Source organism: Delphinapterus leucas, chromosome 13, assembly GCF_059928025.1.
Source record: "Delphinapterus leucas isolate spDelLeu-1000000601 "Yukka" chromosome 13, BTC_Dleu_Yukka2, whole genome shotgun sequence".
Lineage (NCBI taxonomy): Eukaryota > Metazoa > Chordata > Mammalia > Artiodactyla > Monodontidae > Delphinapterus > Delphinapterus leucas.
Window position 1 is genome coordinate 6720569 of NC_143141.1, and position 27477 is coordinate 6748045.

Here is a 27477-nt window from a genome sequence, read left to right on the forward strand (position 1 = left end):
AAAACACAACAGGTGAAGGCTCCTCAGTCATGCTTTCATGGACGAGAGGGTCACCGAAGCCAAGGACCCCGGGTTAGGATGCCAACTTTATTTCGTAACCCTTCAAATATTTTCACAACTATCACGGTACTTTCCTGTCTGGCACACAAGGCGATTTCTTACACAGAATTTGTCTAGCCCAGGCAAACTGCCTGCAAAGCACAAAAAGGCTTGGTGAAAAATGGGACCTACTGGTGTCATGAAACAGAGTTTAGCCATGGAAACTACCTAACTAGTTGTTGTTGTTTTTTTTAAATGTCTAATCAGGCTTAATCCTAAAAGTACAAAATGAAAAAAATCTCGAATGTGTTTCAAATAATCTGAAATAGCAATCCTATGACAGTTATAACAACGGCAATTTCAAACACCAAGGCTTGCATAACTTCACAATACAATCATCTCAAAACATGTGATCAAAAACTTTGGGCAGGGGTTTCTTTCATAAATCCTTTGAGGATAGCTACCACGCTTTCGGCTTTGGGCATTTCTTCGTGTTCCACTTTAACGACCTCCAGAAGGATATCTCCACTACCACAGTTCTTTAGGAACATGAAACACTGAAACAAAGCATAATGATTCATTTCAGCCTGCCAGAGAAATCTCTTCAAATTATCTGCGTCTTGTATGGCCTTTAGTTTAAAGTTCTCCAGGACTTGCCGAAAAAGAAAAGGGTTACCTCCGTCAGCACCATTCAAAAAAGCCTGCATTCCATCCTCACAAGACCAGTTGCTTCCTGCGCCGTGGAACTGAGGCTGGGAGCTACTAGCGTCGATGATCACGGACTTACGCTGCTTCTCCGTGGAGACCATGCACAGAGACGTCATGGTGCCTTCGTGAATAAGGCCTTGGAGACTGGCCACACTCAGAAGCCTGAGAATGTCTCTTTTTGCTTTTTCATCTGATTCTTTAACCTCAACAGGAGTATAACTCAGAGCAGCATGTAGCAGAAAGGTAAGCTTCTTCTGAAAGAGATGAGCCACCCTTTGGATTGGGCATACAGCATCCTCAAAACAGCTGCTCGGGTAGGACTGTATGCGGTTCTCCCCACCCCTTTCCTCACAGTTCCTGTTATTTTTCAGCCCTTGAATAGACTTGTCCAATTCAAGCCTGAAAAGCTCAAGTCCTTTTTCAGACCCTCCTAAAAAGCAGACCGTATACTCAAGAGTTATGTTCGGAGTCCGTCGTTGCTGTTTAGTGAAGCAGTTTTTCTTCTGGAAAAGGCGGTAGTAACAACTGACTCTGTAACCTGGAGTTCTCAGCTCCACTCATGCAACACCACCCAGCCCTTCAAAGACTGCCCCCTTAGAAAGACGCTTAGCGATGAAACTGCGCGGCTCTGCCTCCACTTCAGAGGGTAGATTTGTATCCGCCAAGGAGAGGCTGAAATCATCACCGGAGGGAGTTTCTGCATCTGTGCCACTTGGGCTTCCACCATCACTGTCCGCTCGCTGCTGTGCCAATCTGCTTCCACGGTAGCTGCAGACACAGCAGCGGCTGCTGCGCAGTGGCTTAAGTCTCCGCTCCTCGGTGGGGCCGCCCTCCTCGCTGCTCTCTCGCTCCCCCCTCACCTCCACCCAGCGACTCCTGCAAGGAGGGGAGCATGGCGGCGGCCTCTGAACGGCCCTGTACCTAAGTAGTTTTAATGATAAGCGTACCTTTGGGCCGAATCAGAACTATCACAGTGACCCATTAAAAGCTGTCAGTGATATTTTACAGTCCTTGTCCTACCCCCAACATCACTCTGAGTTCACTGGTAAACATTCACTAAAAGATAGCAGACCTCACGGAGGTGTCAGAAAAAAGAACAACTGTGCCTGCTGGTTGGCACAGACCTCTGCTTACGTCCATTGCCATACAAAGACCTCCTGAAGGAAGTGTTTGTAAAGAACATTCACATGAATCCACCAAAGTGAAAGGTAAGGACGGATGGGGAAGTGCTGTGTAACTCAACCAGATCCATGAGAACAGCTGTCCCTCGGTATCCGTGGGGGACTGATCCCAGGACCCCCGCAGACACCAAAATCCACGAATGCTTAAGTCCCTGAGAGTTGCCCCCATATCCGTGGGCTCTACATTCTCAGATTCAACCAACCTCGGATGCGGAACCCACAGACACGGAGGGCCAACTGTATTTCAAAATAACCGGAAAATTCATCTGTTTAGAAGTTTTTACTGAGTGCCTGCTCTATGCTAGATGCACTGCTCTGGGTGCCCATGAGAGAAGAGATACAGGCCATCCACGTTATCTCACAGACTCACTGTTTTGTTTTCAGATTCCTTGTCAGGTGCTCACGATGCTCTCATAAGACACATGAGAAAGGTGATTTCTAAAATTCAGACTCTATTCAGCAGAGAATGGAGTCATCCTGGCAACTGGCTCTATGGGCACAGTGATGAGATGGAGGAGATTAAAAACAAAGTCCACCTCCCCAAAAACAAATTTCTGAGGATGTAATACGCTCACGCAGACCATCCCTGTAAACTATCACTGCTGCCTCACTGACTGTATTGTTAAAATAGCATCTTCTGCAAATACGGGAATTTTTCCGCTTTGGGGGAAAAACCCCCAAACTGAAATATGTGCTTAGAAAGTTCTGGAAACATTTTGTATGCACTCAGCTATATCCTCCTAGGGTGTTACTGAGCACCTGCACAGCCAAAGGGTACGGATTCCTTCAGGGTAGGAGGGTGTGGCCAAGTGCACGGCAGCAGTAAGCGGAAATAGTCCAGTAAGTGTGCAGAGAAGGGCACCCACCATCACCACGCACCAAAGTGGGAAAGAGTTCTTTTCACCAGGAAAATTAACATGTGGGTCATTTACTGTTTAACACTTACGTACTGCAGGATTTAAGACTGAAAAATATATTAAAGCACGTTTCTTAAGTGGACCTCATCCTCTTGGAATTTATCTGTGGTTTTCAACTGGGAGCTACTTTGGCCCCCTGGGGATATCTGGCAATGTCTGGAGACATTTTTGCTTGTCAATTCTGGGGTGGGTGCTCCTGGCAGCTAGCGGGTAGAGGCCAAGGATGCTTTGAAACCTCCCATCTACAACACACAGGATGTCCCTACAACAAAGAATTATCAGGTCCGAAATGCCAAGAGCGCTGAGCTGGAGAGATCCTGGATCAGATTTATGGCTCATGGTGAACACCAAGGTACATCCTAGTGAACTTTATTTCTTTTTCCCTTAAGTATTTTTCTAAATTAAAAAAAAAAAATCATAGTAGCAGTGCTCCTGGAAGTGAATTTTTTTTGAACAGGTGGAGGCACCGTTGATGACGTCAGCTGGACCATTTTAGAAAAAGTAGATTAGAATATCGGGAAAAGCAGCAACAACATAAATTCTCTTCTTGCACAGGGAGCCCATGCCCTCTTCAAGTTGTAAAGCGAGTGGGTGTTAAAGAGCTGAAGGTATTTATAGATGGCAGATAACGCCCATCGGCGTTTTCCATCAAATGCACAAGAATTACACCGAGTCACTGCTTTGAGAATGCTCGCGATGGTTGTGGAAGTCCCATCTGCAGCGTTTGAGAGGGACTCAATAGAACGTGACTGAAAAGCGATGTGCCCCTCTTATTGCAATGGGGACTTTGGCAGGAGCTTCAGGGACGCCAGAGATACCATAACGGCCCGAGTTTCATACGTGCCGCACACCAGAAGGAAATGAAACCACCCCTTTCTGCCCATTCCTGGCTCCGATAGAATGTTTTTTGTCTTCTCTGGGACAACATCTGGGCTAAGAGAAAAGATGGCTGTAGCTTTTCTGAACAAAATTCAGAAATACCACACACTGCCTAGTTGCCAGTCAGTAAGAGCTTTCCCTTTTTTGAGTTTACTTGTTCCAATGCTTATAGCCACCATCTTGGCCAATTTACACTCAACCAGCTTGGCTGGTCTGCGACCAAGTCATTTTGTTCTTTCAAATTCCATAACTGTATGAGTTCTCATGGAGTCTGGTTTGGGGCTCTTCTGGGAGAAGAGGGAAGAAGGAGGGATTCACATCCAGACGGCACCAGCAGTGCAGTTCCCTGGGGCCTGATGGGTTCTGTCCTGGGTTTCATCTTCATTTAGAAAGGAACCTCCTGGTTATGAAGACATGGCATCTGATTCCTCATGCTCCCTGAAATGGCTCTGAACAAAGGAGGGGGATATGCAGCTGGAATGGGACACACACTATGGAGAAGTTGCATCTTGGAAAATGAGAGCATCATCCTGTGGGAACCATCATGGGGAAGGTACAGGAGGCTCCAGTCACCCATCACCTGGCCTGTGTCTACTGAGGGGCAAGAGGGTAGAAGAGGAGCCTAAAACAGTCAGAGATAAGTCAAAAGCTCTAGTCGGTGGGTTTCCCATATGCCTCAAAGATGCAATTCACCCAGAAGGTCCACTTGTTGTATAGGCTTAATTTTGGGGTCCAATTCACTCATCTAGCATGATTTCCTTTAGACTGGCTTTAGGGAGTCTACACTGGGAGCAGAAGAAAGTGCATAGAGCATATCCATACAAATCTAAAATCTTCTTTTTCTAGAAATTTCAGTCTCCTAAGTCTCAGTTCAGCCCAAATTTTTGTCTTTAAAATAAAGACTGTCATGAGAGGCAAAGAAGGACACTACATAATGATCAAGGAATCAATCCAAGAAGATACAACGATTGTAAACATATATGCACCCAACATAGGAGCACCTCAATACATAAGGCAAATGTTGACAGACAGAAAAGGAGAAATTGACAGTAACACAGTAATGGGGGGGACTTTAACACCTCACTTACATCAACAGATCAGCCATACAGAAAATCAATAAGGAAACACAGGCCTTAAATGGCATATTAGACCAGATGGACCTAATTGATATTTATAGAGTATTCCATCTGAAAGCAGGGAATACACATTCTTTTCAAGTGCACATGGAACATTCTCCAGGTCAGATCACATGCTGGGCCACAAAGCAAGCCTCGGTAAATTCAAGGAAACTGAAATCCTATCAAGCATCGTTTCTGACCATAACGTTATGAGATTAGAAATCAGCTACAAGGGGAAAAAAAAAAAAAACTGCAAAAAACACAAACACGTGTTTTGGAGGCTAAACAATATGCTACTAAACAACCAATGGATCACTGAAAAAATCAAAGGGGAAATCAAAAAATACCTAAAGACAAATGAAAACACGATGATCTAAAACCTACGGGATGCAGCAAAAGCAGTTCTAAGAGGGAAGTTTACGGCGATGCAAGCTTACCTCAGGAAACAAGAAAAATCTCAAATAAACAACCTAACCTTACACCTAAAGCAACTAGAGAAAGAACAAACAAGACCCAAAGTTAGCAGAAGGAAAGAAATCATAAAGATGAGAGCAGAAATAAATGAAAGAGACTAAGAAAACAATAGAAAAGATAAGTGAAAACTAAAAGCTGGTATTTTGAAAAGATAAACAAAATTGATAAACCTTTAGCCAGACTCATTAAGAACAAAAGGGAGAGGGCTCAAATCAGTAAAATTAGAAATGAAAAAGGAGAAGTTACAACCAACACTACAGAAATACAAATGACCATAAGAGACTACTACAAGCAACTATTATACATTGTTAACCTTATAAAAGTCCTGTTCCCTCAAATACTTTTGATACCCTGAAACTCCTTGCGGGGGGGAAAAGTTGTGCTACAGACTTTTTAAGAGGGTTATATGCTAGAGGGTTATGTGTTTTAAATACTTTTCCCTAAGAATTAAAAGATAAAATGATTTCTGTGAAGTAGCATAATGATGCATTAATTCAACATGATATTTCACAAGCTCCTCTATATTTAACATACTTAAAATGCATTGCTTCTGGAGAAAGTTCTGTATTTTCTTTAAATATAGTTCACATGCAGATTTAAGTATCTTTCATTTCATGCAAATGTACATTAATGCTTTTATATTTCATAATATTTGGACATCTTCATTCTGGCATTTTCTTACTCCAGTAACTTTCTGTTTTCTGCACAGTTAATCTATGTAAATTAACGTTTACATCAGTCTTATATAGGCACATAAGATGAGATCTAGACAGACAGATTCCCAAAGAGCCATTCTCTAAAACCCTGCCAGGAACCACAGACACAGCCAGTGTCTAACTTCCTCTGGCTGAACCCATCCATCCCAGGTTTCTTCTTCTAATTCAAGGGCCCAGACATGCCATGTCTGGGGCTTTCTCTCTGTCCACCATTGTATCCGAACACTCCCAGTCTCATCCCCAGTTCAGAAGTCAGCACCATCTAGATGCTTTTGCAGTGACTTATCCTCATCTGTGCTGAGAAGTTTCACCCATAGAGAAACACGACGTTGAAGAAGGCCAGGCGCTCAGATCGGTCAGATTCCCTCAAATCCAGCCCAGCAGATGGGCGTGGGCCCTTAACTTTCCGGAGGAAGAAATGTGAGCATCCTTCTTGGCACAGAGAGACCACGTGCTGGGTGAGGAGACATAGTCACGTATGGCTGATATCCACACGTCATGTTGATGGAACAGGAGATCAAGTTAAAAGCATTATTTTAAAAGAAGACTTTGGCTTTCAAAATGTGTCCTACTAAGGGAAAAATATATAATTGCTGCATTATATTCTACATAAGTACAGGGCAGAGACGTAATCCCCTCACTCTCCCTACCTCCAACTCTGTTCCTGCCTGGCTCCCCAACTAGGTATCCTCTGGTTGGGAGATGTGAGTGGGCTGGCAGTCACCATGGCAACGGTACACACTTGCATTGAGTTTGGGGATTCTCGCTTCTACTGCCCAACTCGGTAGCCAAAACATAAGCAAGAGCAGGCAGATTTTTCAAGAGTCTATCTGTTCCCAGCCCTCTTTGCAGGGTCAAGAACGGTTGTTTACTTTGGGCACAGGGTCTTATCTGGAGCGAGCAGCTACATTTTAATTTGCAACCCGTTAAGCTAATTGGAAAGTGCATTTCACCTCCAACATCAGCTGGGTGAATTCTTCATTACTGAGGAATGAAGGCTTCCAGTCCTGCTGAATGTCACAGATTTCCGTTTGCGCTGAGACTTCTAAAAAAAAAAAGCATAAACAAGCTTTTAGATGGGAAGGCACCTAGAAATTGGAATTAACAGATGAAGCACACATTATTTCTATGTGATTTTGTGTAAATGTGTAGTTTAATGAAAGAAGCTGATATAAGGACATAGGTTACTCTGATTTCTGAGGACTGGGTGCTTTGGATACAATGGGCTTAAAAACACCTCTTGACGTTTTCACACCCCTTTAATGAGGCTTCTGTGAGGAGAGAACCCCACCCTCTGCACTGGGTGTAGTGCCTACAATTAGCAGGTGGCACCATGCCCTTGAATTTCTACATGACAAAGCCCATCAGCGGTTGGAGTTATGTGGTTGCCACCTCTCAAGGCAACAGGAACAAGGACAGGGATGGAGGGTCACATCCTTAAGCTGCTTCTTCATGGTCAAGGTGAAACAAAACGCTTTAGTGAGCTGGTATTTTCAAAATTCCAGAAACATCTTAGGTGCGTAGTATCTAACCTACTGTGTCTGTGCAGATTGTAATGTATTTTTCAGCATTTCCAGTTCCTGAAGTATAATGTGCTATACGAAAACATGTTACTTAGTTGCTTTTAAGGCCAGAATTTACTCTTCCCAAAACTTTTTTGGGTTAATCTGTACTTTGCCCGTTTCAAGTAACTACCTTGTTTGGAAGACGTTTTTCATATTTGTAAATTTAATAGTCATTGGTCTACACAGGACTCCTTAAACACTCTAGCTCTCCTGCCCTTTTGTCTTTTCTTTATCATAGTTGATTGAAATTGGTTTTTACTATTCATGACTTAGAATAATTTCCTTCTGCTTCACAACCCGGTAACTTCATGTAAATTCTTAGGATTTTTGTCAAGTTCGGGAAAACACCAATCAAGTTTCTTTCCTATAAAAACTGTAAGATTTCAGGGCATTTCACTTTTTTTTGGTTTACTAATCTTCAAACCCCTTTTTTGTTTTTTCATTTTTATATAATTTTTAAAGGTTACTTTCCATTTACAGTTATTATAAAATATCGGCTCTATGCCCTGTGTTGTACAATACATCCTGGAGCCTATCTCACACCCAATAGTTTGTGCCTCTCAATCCCCCAGCCCTGTATTGTCTACCCCCTCCCACCGCCACTGGTAACCACTAGTTTGTTCTCTATAGCTGTGAATCTGCTTCTTTTTTGTTATATTCACTAGTTTGTTGTATTTTTTAGATTCTACATACAAGTGATAGCACACAGTATTTATCTTTCTCTGTCCGACTTATTTCGCTTAGCATAATGCCCTCCAAGTCCATCCATGTTGCTGCAAATGACATTATTTCGCTCTTTTTTATGGCTGCGTAATATTCCACTGCATATATGTACCACATCTTCTTTACCCATTCAAGTGTCGCTGAACACTTAGGTTGCTTCCACGTCTGGCTTCTGCCTTTCTGAAAGAGGGTGCTTTATTAATAAAATATCTCTTATAAGATTATTACAGGGAGCTCAAATGCTATACTGAATATGTTTGTTTTTCCTTCAGTTTATCCTCCATCTTTAACCAATGTTTTGCTCCACTTCATGCAGTAAGAGGTTTCTTTAGGGGTTATTTTCTTGGTGCTAAGAAAAACCCACGTAGCTATGATTTATCTCTTTACCTCAGAGAGAATCATATTCTGTTCAACAACCTCCTAGAAAATGCAAATTGTTCAGGCAGATAACCTATAAACTTAAACGAGGAGAGGCATTGAAAGGCCTTCTCCTTTGACGCTGTGCTGTTGGTAGTTTCTCCGCAGGGAGTTTGGTGAGTTCATCCTGACATCTGAGTGAATGGATGTGAATGAATGAAAGTGGTCACTCCTGAATGAAGATGCTGTGAAGGGTGAGTTACACGTGTGACTCTGTAAACCTCCCCGAGTTCAGTCACCCCGCATTCCCTGCGGGGAAGAGATCTCCCTTCTTGATTTCTGAAAGAATATTTGCTGCCCTTGCACACAACTGAAGTTTTGTCTTTCATGATTTGAAAGGAGCACAAAAGAGCCACTAACAGCCATTGGTCACTGAACACAGGAAGAAACCCAGGAAAGGAAACCGTGGTGGACGGGTAGTCAGCCAACAGCACTGAAGGGCCACCAGCGGGGACCAGTGTGGGGACCCCTCTCAGCTGATGCCACTGTGGCCACAGGCTGTGCCCAGCGAAAGGCATCCTGGGAAGCAGAGGCCAGGCGCTACACACACATCTGGGCCAGTTATCGTTCTGGGGTCCCAGCTGAGCCAAAGAGGAGAGGGTGAAACTCCCAGTTCCTCAGATCAATGACTGCGACCCTTTTACCACTTAGAAAAGAGATGGACTTGCGGCTATGCTTATCAACGAACCCATAAATACCCTCCCCCTTTTCCCAACACATACGCTCTTCTATAAAATTCCTCTGACCATCAGGATGAAACTGTAGGTGAATCGTTTGTCTAGGAGAACAGTCTTTCTGGCAGCCCAAATCTGATATAGACAAGGACCATCCAACTAACATTTCTTTTAGATCATTCAGTATGACTAGATACTTTCCACAGCAACAGCATAATAATACTGAAAGCTGCCATTTCATTCACTCTGATTTTCAATAATCTGATTACAGCCCTTGCAAGTTAAGGCTCCATCCATAGCACGTTAAAAAATATACAGATAAAATGTCTCCGAGCAAGTTAAACTGGGAAATCGAATTCAGCGTTATAATCACATCTCTACTGGCATTTGACGGGAACAATGTTACAAGCTATAGGTGACAGGGCAGGACTAGCAAAGCAATATCGTCAGAGTGGTTTCTAAACAGCAAGGCAAGTACAACCATCTGGGAGCAATTTTGCAGGGGAACATTGCAATCAGAAGCTGAAGCCCCAAAGTCTACCAGAGTTTAAGTTGTACTTGTGCCCTAGAACGTTCACCTCCCAATAGCTCATGCTACGCATGAACAAGCAGGTACGACTTTAGGTTATATACGGTCAAGGAGGAGTCTGGAAAATGGGGCAGAAAATAGGCTGGATGGGGTAACTGTCACCCTGTCCAACAGGGACATTTCTCCTTGTTCTGCCGCCATCTCCACCCCACCCCCGCTCACTAAGGCAGACGTACGGAAGGGGCAAGGATGAAGACTAGAATTTGATGTTGGGAGAAAGTGACACTGAATCAGCTGAGACTCGCACAGGCAGAGGAAAGCACACAGGTCAGCCTGGTCTCGTAGAAGTAACGTTTCCACGGGTGTGGATAAGGCTGCCCAATATGCCTTGCTATCTACATAGTTTAGGGGTTTCTCTCCTGTAACAGATCCTGATGACACAACAGTTCCCTACAGAGAAACACGGTCAGATTCTCATTTTGAGTTGGATTACTCCAAAGAGAAAACGTATGCACTCCAGGATCAAGGTGTATCTCCCAGGCTGAGAAAATAGGGATGCTTGACAGATTATTGAGGAAAGAGCTAAATAATTATAACGACTACCTGCACCTCATCATCACGCTTGACGTATCACGTGGTCCACCTTCAGCGTGAAGGCGGAAAGTACATCTAAATCCACAGTTCTTAACCCTGGCTGCATGCTGGAATCACCTGGGCAGCTTTAAAAATATTGATGCTTAGGCCTGACCCAGGGGTGAGCTGGTAAAAGGCTCTCCACACCCACAAGAGCAGTGTTTGCCTGTTTTTATGGTGTAAATTCTCAGACCCTGGCTGATTTCTACCTGCCAACTTGATGTCAACTGGCTTGGAAAACTCTTGAAAATTTAACAATCACCTTTTGCAAGCTGGTTTGAGCCGGCTCCAGCTCACAACCTGGGTTCCACCCCTAGAAATCCTGAGGTGTTGGCCTGTGAGGTGTGACCCAGTTACATGTATTTTTAAAAGCTCCTCAGGTGATTCTAAGGGGCCACCAAGGGTGAGAGCCAGTAGTCTAAATGGCCACACTAATAAAGAGCTATAGTGTAGCTATGATGTCTCTATCTACAAGAGTCCCATAAATCACGTCTTGTGGAGAAGCAGTACGGTGTAATGTTAAAAACTTGGGCTCTGGAGACAGAATGCCTGGTTTAGATTCTGTACCTTCCTGGCTGTCTGATAACAGTGGCTGAACATCTCTGTGCCTCGGCTGCCTCATCTGTGAAAAGGTACCAACCCAAAGGGTCACTGTAAGGCTCAGATGAGATGCACTCCAGTGAGTTGCTCTATGGAGCCCTTAGGACAACGCCTGCCTGGCTCAAGGTGAGCCCCGAATTAATGCTAACCATGCTGTCCTCCACTCCATTGCTGATGCTTGCGGAGTTCATGTCCATTTGGATTATAAGTTAAGTTACTGTTTGTTTTTTGCTTTAATCTAAATTTTGGTCCAACCATTATGTTTCTCAATAGAATCTGTCTTGGATTTTCTATTTTCTTTTGAATGTGGAATAAGGATGAGGGAGATCTGGGGTTGATCCTGGTTGCATTTCAGGGGGCTGTGTGGAGTAGGCCTTAGTCTTAAGGAAAAGGTGAGATGGACACAGGCACTCCTGGTGGTAGCAGGCTGCATTTCTGCTGACGGATCCTTTCCAGGTCCCAGATTTGACAATTCTGTAATTTCACAGTGGACAGAGCCCAACATAAATGCCACACTGATGAACTTGATCTCAGCTGTCCTATTTCTCAGTGGCACTGACCTAGTTTGAGTAATTTGCACACAATATCTTGGTAATCAAACCGACCTGCCCTTTCATTTAGCTAAATCATCATTTAGGAAATATAACCATTCTGCTTAAATTATTGGGGGCAGTCAAATATCGCTGCAATCCTTTATTCTTGTTCTCGGCTTGATTGTTCTTCCCTGACTTTTAACAAAAGCAATTAACATATTCTTTACTCTCCCCTGGGCAGCTTTGGGGTAAAAAAGGAGATATATCATTACTGTCACATTTGTAATAGGTATACACAATCATTACAGAAATAATAAAAGAATAACAAGTATAATGAAACTTTCTAGTGTCCCAGCTGTGCCCTCTTCCATGAAATCATCTTGTCTAGGAAAATGTTCAGTGAAGGAGAAGCATCACGGTAAGCACAGAAGATCTGTAATTATCTCCTCAGTAATGTGACATTTCTGACTTTAATATGTTTGGTGACATGGCTAAGGAAAAAAAAAAAAAGAATTCTGTTCTTGCTTGTTAGTAGCTCCTGAACCCTCCCCTAACTCTTCAGTTTTTTTGTACCATCCACAGGGGAGCAGTAGTGCAGGGTGGGCCGTGCTAAGAGGTAAAAGGGTTGGAAGGAGAGTAAAATGGAGACAGGATGATTTGAGAAAGACATAAGTTCAAGGATGGATTCAAGTAATAAGTTCATATAACGGAATACTAGGTACCAATGAAAATGAATTAGCCATTGCACTGGAAGAACACAGATTAGTCACACAAACATCATGTTCATAATGTATGATTTCATCTGAGTAAGGGCCCAACAGACGAAACCAATCTCTGGTATTAGAAGTCAGCCAGAGAATACCTTTGGGGAAAGCAGAGGTAAATAGGAAGGGGCAACTATTGGGGAAGCTTCTATTTCTTGACCTGGGTGTTGGCTTCCTGTCTGTATTCACTCTGTCATAACTAATTCAACTGTACAGTTATGATCTGTATTTTCTGTATGAGCGTTATACCGTTACAAAGTATCGAAAAGTTAAATAAAAAGAGTGGAGTGCTGGAATAACTAGATAGTCACATGTAAAAGGATGAATTTTGACTCCCTACTTTACTCCATATACAAAAAATTACCTCAAAGTGGATCAAATATCTAAATGTTTAACCTATGGCTTGTATCTAACTGCTTAAATTATAGCTTAAAATTATAAAACTATTAGAGGAAAGTATAGATTTAAACCTTCATGACCTTCACTGACAATAGTTTCTTAGATATGATACCGAAGGAACAAGAAACCACCACCACCAACAAGAAGATAAATTGGATATCATCAAACTTAAAACTTTCCCATGTCAAAGGACATCATTAAGAAAGTGAAAAGACAACCCACAGAATGAGGAATGTATTTGCAAATTATATATATGATAAGGGTCTAGTATCCAGAAATCTTACAACTCAACAGCAAAAACATAAATAATCCAATTAAAAATGGGCAAAGGATTTGAATAGACAGTCTCTAAAGAAGACATACAAATTTGCCATGTGCCAGTAAGCCCATGAAAAGCTCAACATCATTAGATATTAGGGAAATGGAAATCAAAACCACAATGAAATATCACTTCTTATCAACCAGGAAGGCTATAATAAACACACACACACAATCAGACAATAACAAGTGTTGGTGAGGATGTGGAGAAACTGGAATCTTCATCCATTGCTGCTGGGAATGTAAAAATGGTACCACTGCTATGGCAGACAGCCTGGCAGTTTCTCAAAAATGTAAACACCAAGTTACCATTCGACCAAGCAATTCCACTCCTAGGTACACCCAAGAGAACTGAAAATATATGTCCACTCAAAAACTTGTATAGGAATGTTCACAGCAGCATCATTTAACAGCCAAAAAAGTGAAAATAGCCCAAATACCTGTCAACTGGTAAACAGGTAAGTGAAGTGGTATATCCTCACAACAGAATATTATTTGGCCATAAAAAGAGATGAAACACAGATACTTGCTAAAATAAGGATGCTAAGTGAAAGAAGCCAGAAACGAAAGACCACGTATTGTATGATTCCATTTGTACGCGATGCCCAGAACAGGCAAATCTATAGAGACAGAAAGTATTCAATAGATCAGTGGTTGCCAAGACTTGGAGGGAGGGTGGAAATGGGAAGTGACTGCTAGTGGGGTACAGGGTTTCTTTGGGGGATGATAAAATTAGATAGTGTCTATGGTTGCACAACCTGTGAGTATACTAAAAGCCAGAGAACTATAAATTTTAAAGTAGTGAATTTCATGCTATGTGAGTTACATCTCAATTAAAAAATGGATTTGATATTAAGTCAATTAATTATTTTTGATTACTTTTTTCCATGGTATTAATTTTTTCCTTCTACCTAAACTCTTTGGTAGAAGGCCAAAGAGTTTAGGGGCGGTGGCGGCAATGGATGGAGACACCAGTGTCGTCTAATCCACTGGAAAATGAATACCTGGGCATGGCAGGGCTGTACGAAAAGGCTTGCTCCAGACATTTTTAATCAAGATGCTTCCATTGTTAGTGCCGCCCTGCTTGGGTTGGGTGCGACCTGCGAGTCTGCTCTGGATTCCCTCCTCTGGCTGAGAAAGCAATTTGGGAGGTGAGTGTCCTGTCCCAAACCTGCTGGAGACAGGGTTTTGCTAGAGGGTTGAGTGCCTTGGAAAGAGGAAACCTATGACGGAGGAGATCGGGTTTGCTGGGGAGAGAGAACCAAGCAGGAAGACCAAGTTGATGGAGTCATCGCCAAATGGAAATGGCAGGAACGGAGTAAAAACGGAGAGAAGCGTAACCATTACCATTGTGTTTCTGCAGGAATCCGATGACCTTCTCCAGCACGGTGGTCTTGTCCATCTTCCGCGTGTTGCCAGGCAGCATGGAGCTGAGCTCTTTGATGAGAACATTGAACTGGTCCCGACGCTTCTTCTCAGACTTGTTTCGAGAAGCTCTGTCAACGCAAAATACACAGGTTACTGGAACATTCCACTTCTGGAAGCCTTCCTTACGGGACGGAGGCACTTTCGGTCAGAGTGTGTTCTGCTGAGATCATCTAATCAAAACTTTTCAAGGAAAGAAACGTGCACCGTATTTCCGAGCTGAGTAACAGGGACAGAAAAAATGTTACGCTAGGCTCCTGGCCACAAAGAGAGACAGGATCAGTGAGTCACGACTCAGATGCAAAATCTTACAGATCGGCTCTGTGGCCAGATGCTCTGACTCCAGAGAACAAATGACATGCTGATTATCAAGATAAACAGCCCCGAGGGGTTTGTTCTGACAGTCTGTCCTCAGGCCCAAACCAGGTCCCCTCCAACCCAGAGCGCCTAGCCCCTGATGCCAAGTCACGAGGGATAACCAGGCATCCTGAGTGTCCAGTAGAGAGCCAGTGCCACCCAGGGCACACGTCCTGCCCACTGCCCCAGAGCTCATCATCCTGTTGGGGAGTCCAGGCACACCCCACACAAAACCATCTACAAGCCACGCATGGTTCAGAGGCAACGCGACAGGGACTGCATGTGACAAGCTGCTAAATGTTGCTGAACCCTTTTAAAAATGACATGGTGGAAACATCAATGCATGTTACTAAGTGAAAGAGCTAATCTGCAACGACTGCACACTCGAGGACTCCAACTCTATGATGTTCTGGAAACGACAAAACCATGGCGACAGTAAAAAGATCAGCGGCTGCCAGGGCTTGAGGTGGTGGGGGAATGAACAGGTGGACACAGGGGATTTTTAGGGCTGTGAAACTATTCTATATGATACTATAATGGCAGATGTGTGTCATATATTTGGCCAAACCCAGAGAATGTACCGCCCCAAGAGTGAACCCTAAAGTAGACTACGGTCTTTGTGGGACAATGATGTGTCAATGTAGCTTCATAAGTTGCAGCAAATGGACCAGGCGTGTTGGTGGCGTGTTTGTAATCGGGAAGGCTGTGCATATATAGCGACAGAGAGCATATGGAAAATCTCTGTACCTTCCACTCAATTTTGCTGGGAACTTAAAACTGCTCTAAAAATAGAGTTGTTTTTTTTTTTTTTAAATGACACACTACACTGCACGCCTACAGAAGAGATCAAAGTGGAGCTGCTCAGTTTGAGGGGAAGGGATCTGCTCTGAGCCACTGAGGCACTGAGGCAGCCTAGGATCCCAGGAACTCGGATAGGAAATCGCGGCTGCAGGGGCTTCTCTACTAGACAAGGGACCAACCCGCCCCCCATAGCCTGAAGAAGTCTGAGAAGCTGTGGCACCCCAGAGGCCTCGATCCTTAGACACACCACAGGCCAATAGCCAGCTTACTCAAAGCTGATCCAGGGCCGGGAAAGCTGACCCACCCCTCCCAAATTCACCCCAGATGGATTCGTTCCAGAAAGTCAGCTCACCGAGACAGAGCAAGGGCCACAGCTGCAGGGTCCATTGAACTTGCTGGTCCAGGCCCCCTGGGGCCCGGGGTCAAGGTGCCTGGAGCAGCAAATCACCCACCAGGAGGCCACTGGCCAATGCATGGTCAGGACAGGATGCTGGTGGCTTGTGACAACTCAGCAGGTTCCCCTCAGAGGGATTCACCTCCCCTAGGGTAGGTACCAATAGCCACAGGTGTCAGTATCACCATAGATTCAGCTTCCCCAAACAGCCCTTAGAAACAGAGGCACACCCCCCAAACACCCTTTCCCTTGATGATGTGATGGCCACAACCATTCCGCTTGTCACTGCCTAACTGCACACGACCTGTCTTGGTTTCAACCCACCCGTATACAAGTCATCTTTTGCTGATTTCGTCTCAGTTTGGAGGGTTTCCTGATAACAGCTGAGGTAATTCTTCACAGCTCACCTAAGGCGTGTGGTAGCTACCCTTACCTAAGGGTCTCTTCCTTTTCCTGACTTTTCCCTCCTTCCTCTCTCTCCTTGGATTTCTGGGAGGACCCGAAATCCTCAAGGCATTTCTACAAAGGCCTCATTCCTAGGCTAGTCACTATCTTCCAGTACACTCTCTCCCAATCTCTCCCACAGTCTGACTGCAGGTGTAGCAGTAAGATGCCGAGGTGCCTTTGTGCCAGTCCAAGGTGAAAAGCATACTGTTCAAACACATGGGAGAGAAGAAAGGAACCTTTTAACTTTCTGAGTGACTGTCTATGCATTATAAATAATTTTTTGGCCTAGATTTGAAGAGTGACATGCAACCTCCTTAGTCAAAAAAAGCTCTGTTCCTGTCCTAGTTTGCCCATTATAAATTATTGGTGAGCAGATAACACCCAGCTCATTATGACTCTGTTCTCTTCTTCAGTGGGTATAATGACAATGAACACAGCCTGGCAGAGACAATGATGAAGGCTTATATCATTAGTGACAGGAACACAAGCTTGTTTCTGTCAGCCTCCGCCTGGGACACATGATGGTGCCCACTGGAAATTGGTCAGTGTCAGCTGAATCCACAGCTCTGAGCCAAGAAGGAAAAAAAAAAAGCCTTAAATGACCTCATTTCTGATAAGGAGGTCTGGCTCGGCAGGCCCCGAGAGCACCATGCCTAAGGCACTGGGAAAACAGGTTGAAAGACACTTAAACAATCAGCCTTTGGGTTTGTTTTTTCCTTTAAGGCATTATTTATGTTCAGTGAAACTCATCCATTTTATGTGCGTAGTTTGATGAATCTTGGTAACTGTGGAACCACCACCAAAATTGAGCTGTGAAGTAGCTCCTCCATCCTAAAAGGTTTTCTCCTGCATCTTTGCTGTTGATCTCCCCTGGACCACAGCCCCGGGAAACCACTGGTCTGCTGTCACTGTAGTTGTCTTTTCGAGGATTTCATATAAATGGAATCAGATAGCACAGAATCTTTTTTTTTTTTTTTTTTGCGGTACGCGGGCCTCTCACTGTTTGTGGTCTCTCCCGTTGCGGAGCACAGGCTCCGGACGCACAGGCTCAGCGGCCATGGCTCACGGGTCCAGCCGCTCCGCGGCATGTGGGATCTTCCCGGACCGGGGCACGAACCCGTGTCTCCTGCATCGGCAGGGGGACCCCCCAACCACTGTGCCACCAGGGAAGCCCAGCACAGAATCTTTGACTTTTATTTAGCATAACGTTTCGGCGATTCATCCATGCTGTTGCATATATTAATACTTCATTCCTTTTGACTGCTGACTAGTATTCAATTGGGCTGTTTCTACTTCGGGGGTATTAAGAATAATGCTGCTCTTATTATACAACACGGGGAATAAAGCCAATGTTGTGGAATAATTGTAAATGGAAAGTAACCTTTAAAATTTGTATAAAAATTAAAAAAAATAATAACACTGCTCTGAGTATTCATTTCCTTGTCTTTGTGTAGACACAGGGGTAAGTACAAAGGTATGAAACTGCTGGGTCATATCGTAAGAGTATGTTTAACATTGTAGCGTAGTACCGTACAGTTATACAAAATGGCTGTCCTGTTTCTGCTTTTCCACCTGCAACGTATGAGAGTTCCTGTCGCTCCACATCCTTGCAAACGCTTGGCATTGTCAGTCTTTCTTCACTTTAGCCACTGTAGCGTTATCTCATTGTGGTTTTAATTGGCATTTTCCTCATGATGACTGATGTCAGCATCTTTTCACATGCTTAACCCTCTTTCGTGTATCTTCTTTTGTGAAGTGTCTGTTCAAATCTTCTGCCCATTTTTCAATTGGGTTGTTTGTCTTCTTTTTATTGAGTTTAAGAGAGAGAAAAAAAGAGAGAGGAGGTCCAGGAGGAAGGGAAGGTGTGTGTGTGTGTTTTAAGCATACATTGATACAAGCCTCAGCCTTTGACTTTGAATGCAGGGCTCAAAGAGCTCCAGGTTATCTTTTCTGATGTCTCCCACGGGACACTGGTGACATAGATAACACTTGCTGGACACTTAACTATGTAATAGCACTATTTTAACTGCCCTACATGTATTCATTCCTTTAATCCTCACAATGACCCTTGCAGGTAGGTACTGTTATCATTCCCATTTCACAGGTGAAGCTGAGGCACTGAGAGGCTGTATAACTCCTGACGTCACAGGACTAGGAAGTGGTGGAGAAGGCCAACTCAGGTGCCCATGCTATGAAGCACTGCACTCTCCCACCTCCTTCTACAACTCCCTCATTCTCTCCACATCTGTAACCCCTGGAAGCCCCGGTTCTGTTCTCCATCATTGTGTTCTCTTCTTGAGAATGTCACATAAACAGAATCAGACAGCATGTAAACTTATGAGCTGGCTTCTACCCAGCATGAGGCCTTTGAGGTTCGTCCAAGTTGCTGCACCTACCAACACCTTCCCCTTCTCATGGCTGAGTAGTTTTCTACTGCATGGATGTAACACAGCTGGCTTATCCATTCACCTGCTGAAGGAGATCTGGGTTGTTTCCCATTTTCGTTCATCAGTAGAGATGCTGTAAACATTTGTGTACAGGTTTTTGTGTGAACATAAGTTGTCAGTTCTCTGAAGTAACCTGGGAGTAGGATGGCTGGATCACGTGGAAAGTGTATGTTTAACTTTCTAAGAAACCGCCAGACTGTTTTCCAGGGTGGTGGTACCATTTTCTCTCTTGCTAGCGATGTAGAAGTGATCCAGATGTTCCACATCCTCAAGGGGAGTTAGTATTGTCAGTACTTTTTATTTTAGCTCATCTAAGAGATGTGCAGTGCTATCTCATTGGGCTTTCATTTGCATTTTTCTAATCGCTAATGATGTTGAACATCTTTTCATGTACTTTTATGCCATCTGTATATCCTCTTTGGTGAAGCATCCGTTCATGCCCTTCGGCATTATAAAATGGGGCTGTTTGTTTCCTTACTGTTGAGGTTTGAGAGTTTGTTGTATATTCTGATACAATCGTTTGTCAGACATGTGATTTGTCAATATTTTTCCAGCTTGCCTTTTCATTCTCTTAATAAGTGCCTTTCACGGAGTAAAAGTTTTAAATTTTGATGAAGCCCAGGTTAACCATTGTTTGCTTTTTATGGATTGTGCTTTGGTGTCAGATCTAAGAACCCTTGGCCTAACCTCAGGCCACGAAGATTTTCTCCTGTGTTTTCTTCTAAGAGTTTTACACATTTTACCTTTAGACTTATGATCCATTTTGAGTTATTTTTATAACATGTAAGGTTTAGGTGAAAGTTTGTTTGCATATGGCTGGCTGTCCAGTTGTTCCAACTCCACTTTTCTGAAATGACATTTCTACACTGAATTACCTTCGCACCTTTGTAAAAAATCAATTGGTCAACTTTATGTGATTCAGTTTCTGGATTATCTATTCTCTGTTTGTTCCAGGGATATGTGGAGCTTTCCCTCCACCAGTACCATACTGTGCAATTACTGTAGTTTTATAGTAAGTCTTAAAATTAATAATGCGACTCCTCCAACTTTATTCTTTTTCAAAATTATTTTGACCATTCTCGTGCTTATGCCTTTCCATTAAATTAAAAAAATTATTTTATATTGGAGTATGGTTGATTTCCAAAGTTGTGTTAGTTTCAGGTGTACAGCAAAGGGATTCAGTTATACATATACCTGTATCTGTTGTGTTAGTTTCAGGTGTACAGCAAAGTGATTCAGTTACACACATACATGTATCTATTCTCTTTGAGATTCTTTTCCCATATAGGACATTGCAGAGTAATGAGTAGGGTTCCCTATGCTATATAATAGGTCCATGTTGATTATCTATTTTGTATATAGAAGTGTGTATATGTTAATCCCAATCTCCTAATTTATCCCTCCCCTCCACCTTTCCGCTTTGGTGACCATAAATTTGTTTTCTAAGTCTGTGAGTCTGTTTCTATTTTGTAAATAAGTTCATTTGTATCATTTTTTTCCCAGTTTCCACATATAATTGATATTATATTGTCTTTCTCTGTCTGACTTACTTCACTTAGTATGGTCATCTCTAGGTCCATCCATGTCGCTGCAAATGGCACTATTTCATTCCTCTTTAATTTGACCATTCTGGTGCCTATGCCTTTCCATTACATTTTACAAGGAACTTGTTTTTATCTACGAAGAGTTCTGCTGGGATTTTGATTGGAATTCTTTTAAATCTATGGACCAATTCGGGGAAAACTGATATCTTCCAATACATAAATACATTGTCTTTCCATTTACTGAGGTCTTCAATGATTTCTGTTATGAGCATTTTTCAGTTTTTACATACATATTTCACACGTTTTATTAGATTTATACCTAAGTATTTCATTTTGGGGGACTGATTATAAATTATGTTTTTAATATCAGTTTCTAATAGTTTTCATAGCTAACCTATAGAAAGATGATTGATTTGTGTGTTTTAACTTTGTATCCTGTGACCTTGCTAAATTCACTTATTAGTTATAGGAGCTTTTTTTTTGTTTTTTTTTTGATAAGTCTCTCCAGATGTTCTATATACACAATTATGTCATCTGTGAATAAGGAAAGTGTTGTTTCTTTTCCTTCCAGTCAATATGCCTTTGATTTCTTTTACTGTCTCATTACTCTGGTTAGAACTAGCAGCATGATGTTGAATAAAAGTCATGAGAGCAGATAATTTTACCTTGTTTACCCTTTTAGGGGGAAAACATTCAGTCTTTTGCCATTAAGTATATTAGCCATAGGTTTTATGTAAATGCCCTTATGCCTTTTATGTAAATGCATAAATAGGAGGAAATTCCCTCCTACTCCTGGTTTGCTGAGAGTTGATGTCATGAATAGAAGTTGAATTTTGTCAAATTCCTTTTCTGCATCAATTAATATAATCATGTGGCTTGGTCTCTTCCATAGCTTTCAAACTTGCTGGGTTACACGGATGCACTGATTGGCTTTCAAATATTGTACAGCCTTATTTTCCCTGGATAAAACTCTGCTTGGTCATGATGTATTTGATAGGCAGATAGACAGATACAGATAGACAGATGGACATGATTTGCTAACGCTTGGTTGAGGATTTCTGCATCTATGTTCATGAAGAATATTGGTCCATAGTTTTCTTTTCTTGTACCGTCTTTTTCTGGGTAATGCTGGTCTCACAAAATAAGTTGGGAAGTATTTCCTCCCCTGGAGGAGACTGTGTAAAATTGGTGATAATTCTTCTTTTAATGATTGACAGAATTCACCAGCGGAACCCTGTGGGTATGGAGATTTCTTTTTCACAAGATTTTAAACTACAAATTCAATTTCCTTGTTAGTTACAGGATTCTAGGCTTTCTATTTCTTCTTGTATGAGTTTTGGTAGTTTATAGTTTTTGAGTAATTGGTTCCTCCCATCTAAGTTGTTGAACTTATAAAGGTTCCGTTGTTCAAAGAATTCCCTTATGGTCCTTTTAATGTCTGAAGGGTGGTGCAGTGACATCTCCTCTATAAAATTCCTGCTATTGGTAATTTATGTCTTCTTTTTTTGTCATTCTTGCAATAGGCTTACCAATTTTACTGATTTTTTAAAAATCACCTTTTGGTTTCACTGATTTTTCCCTATTATTTTTGTTTTCACTCTTATTGATTTCTGCTCTTATAATTTCCATTCTTCTTCTTGTTTTGAGCTTACTCTGCTCTTTCGTTTCTAGTTTCTTACAGCGGAAGCTTAAGTTCTTGATTTAAGACCTTTTCTCTTTTCTATTATGAACATTTAATGCTATAGCTTTCCCTCTAAGCGCTGCTTTAGAGGCAACCCACAGATTTTGCTATGTTATAATTTTACTCTTGTTCAGTTCAAAATACTTTCTAATATTCCTTGAGACTTCCTCTTTGACCCTTGGATTACTTAGAAATGTATTGTCAAAAAAGTGCTATCTTTTTCTCCCCCCCCACTATATTTCTGTTTCTAATTTAATTTCAGTTCATTAGACTTTTTTACATTTGTTTTGTGAAGAAGGATTTGATTTACCTTATTGAACGTTCAACGTGTACTTGAAAATAATGTGTATTCTGCTACTGTTGGGTGGAGTTTTCTACAAATGTCAAGCATATCTTTTTGCTATATAGTATTTTTAAATTCTTCTATATCCTTACTGAATTTCTATCTACTAGTTCTATTACTGAGAAAGGCATATTAAATTCTTGTCACAGTTCTTTAGGTTGTGCTTTATGTATTTCGAAGCCCTGTTGTTAGGTGTATACACATATAGAATTGTTATGTGTTCTTAGTATACTGACTCTTCATCATTATGTAATATCACTCTTTATTCCTGGCAATCTTCTTTGCTATGAAGTACACTTTATTTTATAGTATTTTATAGCCACTCTGGCTTTCTTTTAATTAATTTATGTGGTATATCATTTTCCATAGTTTTACTTTTAACCTATCTGTATCATCATATATAAAGTGAATGTCATGTCATTTTAAAAAATCCATTCTGAAGATCTGTCTTTTAGTTGGCATGTTTAGGCCATTGCATTTAATGTAATTATTTATATGTTTGGATTTAGGTATACCATCTGTTTCCTGTTTTTTCACTTTTTGTTTGTTCATTTGTTTTTTTGTTGTTCCTGTTTCTCCTTTCCTGCCCTCTTTTGGGTTTATTCCATTTTAATTTATCTAACCCATGCAGCTACAGTCAATTAATCTTTGACAAAGGAGGCAAGAATATACAAAGGGAAAAAACATTCTCTTCAGCAAGGAGTGCTGGGAAAGTTGGACCGCCGCTTGTAAATCAATGAAGTTAGAACAAACCCTCACACCATACACAAAAATAAACTCAAAATGGCTTAATGACTTAAACATAAAACATGACACCATAAAACTCCTAGAAGAGATCATAGGCAAAACATTCTCTGACATAAATCATGCTAATGATTTCTTAGGTCAGTCTCCCAAGGCAATAGAAATAAAAACAAAAACAAATGGAACCTAATCAAACTTACAAGTTTTTGCACAGCAAAGGAAACCATAAAGAAGATGCAAAGACAACCTACAGAATGGGAGAAAATATTTGCAAATGATGCAACTGACAAGGGCTTAATTTCCAAAATATACAAACAGCTCATAAAACTCAACAACAAAAAAAACAAACAACCCAATCAAAAAATAGGCAGAAGACCTAAATAGACATTTCTCCAAAGAAGAAATACAGGTGGCCAATAGGCACATGAAAAGATGCTCAACATCACTAATTATTAGAGAAATGCAAATCAAAGCTACAAGGGACCACCTCATACCAGTCAGAATGGCCATCATCAAAAAGTCTACAAATAACAAATACTGGAGAAGGTGTGGAGTAAAGGGAACCCTCCTACACTGTTGGTGGGAATGTAAGTTCGTGCAGCCACTGTGGAAAACAATATGGGGGTTCCTCAGAAAACTAAAAACAGAATTACCATATGATCCAGCAATCCCACTTGTGGGCATATATCCAGACAAAACTATAATTCAAAATGATACATGCACCCCTATGTTCATAGCAGCACTATTCACAATAGCCAAGACATGGAAACAACCTAAATGTCCACTGACAGATGAATGGTTAAAGAAGATGTGGTACATATACACAATGGAATCCTACTCAGCCATAAAAAAGAATGAAATAATGCCATTTGCAGCAACACGGATACAACTAGAGATGATCATATTAAGTGAAGTAAGTCAGACAAAGACAAATACCGTATGATACCACTTATACGGGAAATCTAAAATGTGACACAAATGAACCTATCTACGAAACAGAAACAAACTCCTAGACACAGACAACAGAGTGGTGGTTGCCAAGGGGGAAGGTGTCGGGGGAGGGATGGTTGGAGTTAGCAGAAGTAAGCTTTTATATATATGATGGATAAACAACAAGGTCCTACTGTGTAGCACAGGCAACTATATACAATATCCTATGATACGCCATAATGGAAAAGAATATTAAAAAAAGGGATGTATATATATATATATGTATAAATGAGTCACTTTGCTGTACAGCAGTAATTAACACAACATTGTAAATCAACTATACCTCAATTAAAAAAATAAATACTGTGTTTTTATTTACTCTATTTCTTTGCATAGTTTTTAGTAATTAAGGATTATAATAGAAAAACATCTTTTCAGGGCCTACTTAGAATATTTTGCCATTTCAAGTGGAATGTGGAAACTTTACTTCTAATAATTCCCTTTACCCTCCCCGCCTTTATATTGCAGCTATGTTACATACGCTGAATCAGATCTACACGCGCTGAATCACATCTACAGGTGATGAATCAGATCTACATACGCGGAATCAGATCAGATCACTTTTTTCCCCAAATGTCAGACTATCTATTAATATCATATTTAGGCAGATATTTACCAGTTCTGTTACTCTTCCTATTTCATATCCCAAGTTTCCATCTGGTATCATTGCCTTTCTGTTAAAAAATAAATCCTTTAGCAATTCTTTCAGAGCAGGTCTCTTGATAAGAAGCTTTTTTAGGTTTCCTGCATTTGAGAATATCTTCATTTACCTTCATTTCTGAAGGATATTTTCAATGGATATATAATTCCGGGCTAATGGTTCTTTTCTTTTGACATTTAAAAAATATCCTGCCGCTACTAGATGAGAAATCCATGGTGCGATGGAGGAGCTTCAAGATGGCGGAAGAGTAAGACGTGGAGATCACCTTCCTCCCCACAAATACACCAGAAATACATCTACACGTGGAACAACTCCTACAGAACACCTACTGAACGCTGGCAGAAGACCTCAGACCTCCCAAAAGGCAAGAAACTCCCCACATACCTGGGTAGGGCAAAAGAACAAAGAATAAACAGAGACAAAAGGATAGGGACGGGACCTGCACCAGTGGAAGGGAGCTGTGAAGGAGGAAAGGTTTCCACACAGTAGGAAGCCCCTTCGCGGGCGGAGACTGTGGGTGGCGGAGGGGGAAGCTTCGGGGCCACGGACGAGAGCGTGGCCACAGGGGTGCAAACAGCAAAGCGGAGAGATTCCCGCACAGAGGATCGGTGCCGACCGGCACTCACCAGCCCCAGAGGCTTGTCTGCTCACCCGCCGGGGCGGGCAGGGCTGGGAGCTGAGGCTCGGGCTTCAGTCGGAGCGCAGGGAGAGGACTGGGGTTGGCGGTGTGAACACAGCCTGCAGGGGGTTAGTGCACTATGGCTAGCTGGGAGGGAGTCCGGGGAAAAGTCTGGACCTGCCGAAGAGGCAAGAGACTCTTTCTTGCCTCTCTGTTTCCTGGTGCGCGAGGAGAGGGGATTAAGAGAGCTGCTTAAAGGGGCTCCAGAGACAGGCGCGAGCCGTGGCTAACAGTGCGGAACCCAGACACGGGCATGAGACACTAGGGCTGCTGCTGCCGCCACCAAGAAGCCTGTGTGCTAGCACAGGTCACTCTCCACACCCCACTTCCGGGGAGCCTGTGCAGCCCGCCACTGCCAGGGTCCCGGGATCCAGGGACAACTTCCCCGGGAGAACGCGTGGCGCGCCTCAGGCTGCTGCAACGTCACGTCGGCCTCTGCCGCCGCAGGCCCGCCCCGCACTCCGCGCCCCTCCCTCCCCCTGGCCTGAGTGAGCCAGAGCCCCCGAATCAGCGGCTTCTTTAACCCCGTCCTGTCTGAGCGAAGAACAGACGCCCTCCGCTGACCTACACGCAGAGGCGGGGCCAAATCCAAAGCTGAACCCCGGGAGCTGTGCGAACAAAGAAGAGAAAGGGAAATCTCTCCCAGCAGCCTCAGGAGCCGCGGATTAAATCTCCACAATTAATTTCATGTACCCTGCATCTCTGGAATACCGGAACAGACAACGAATCATCCCAAATTGAGGAGGTGGACTTTGGGAGCAACGATATATATACATTTTTCTCTTTTTGTGAGTGTGTATGTGTATGCTTCTGTGTGAGATTTTGTCTCTATAGCTTTGCTTTTACCATTTGTCCTAGGGTTCTGTCCGTCTGTTTTTATTCTTTTACTTAAAAAAATTTTTTCTTAATAATTATTTTTTATTTTAATAACTTCATTTTATTTTACTTTATCTTCCTCTTCCTTTCTTTTTTTTCTCCCTTTTATTATGAGCCGTGTGGAGGACAGGTTCTTGCTGCTCCAGCCAGGCATCAGGACTGTCACTGAGGTGGGAGAGCCAAGTTCAGGGCACTGGTCCACCAGAGACCACCAAGCCCCATATAATATCAAACAGTGAAAATCTCCCAGAGATTTCCATCTCAACTCCAAAACCCAGCTCCACTCACTGACCAGCAAGCTACAGTGCAGGACACCCTATGCCAAACAACTAACAAGACAGGAACACAACCCCACCCATTAGCAGAGAGGCTGCCTAAAATCATAATAAGGCCACAGACACCCCAAAACACACCACCAGACGTGGACCTGCCCACCAGAAAGACAAGATCCAGCCACATCCACCAGAATACAGGCACCAGTCTCCTCCACCGGGAAGCCTATACAACCCACTGACCCAACCTTAGCCACTGGGGACAGACACCAAAAACAACAGGAACTACGAATCTGCAGCCTGCGAAAAGGAGACCCCAAACACAGTAAGTTAAGTAAAATGAGAAGACAGAGAAACAGCAGATGAAGGAGCAAAGTAAAAACCCACCAGACGTAACAAATGAAGAGGAACTAGGCAGTCTACCTGAAAAAGAATTCAGAGTAATGATAGTAAAGATGATCCAAAATCTTGGAAGTAGAATGGAGAAAATGCAAGAAACATTTAACAAGGACCTAGAAGAACTAAAGAGCAAACAAACAGGGATGAACAACACAATAAATGAAATTAAAAATTCTCTAAAAGGGATCAATAGCAGAATAACTGAGGCAGAAGAACGGATAAGTGACCTG

At 42.4% G+C, this 27477-nt stretch overlaps 1 protein-coding gene and 1 pseudogene across 8 annotated transcripts in view; both read right to left on the minus strand.

The window, feature by feature from the left end:
* The window catches only part of NPAS2 (neuronal PAS domain protein 2), a 180721-nt gene that overhangs the window by 57089 nt on the left and 96155 nt on the right, over nt 1–27477 (minus strand). For 5 of the 7 annotated variants that reach the window (XM_022599109.3, XM_089922636.1, XM_089922633.1 and 2 more), the window contains 2 exons: nt 14535–14683; nt 6986–7077 (listed from right to left, as the gene is read on the minus strand). In XM_022599109.3, coding sequence (XP_022454817.1) covers nt 6986–7077; nt 14535–14683 — 241 coding nt within the window. The remainder of the gene's footprint in view (nt 1–6985; nt 7078–14534; nt 14684–27477) is intronic. The other 2 variants (XM_089922634.1, XM_089922635.1) reach the window with 1 other exon arrangement.
* LOC149747671 (protein Njmu-R1 pseudogene) lies at nt 7–7071 on the minus strand (annotated as a pseudogene). The gene is made up of 2 exons (XR_016395333.1): nt 6986–7071; nt 7–6486 (listed from the first exon to the last, which is right to left on the minus strand). The product of XR_016395333.1 is annotated as a protein Njmu-R1 pseudogene (transcript).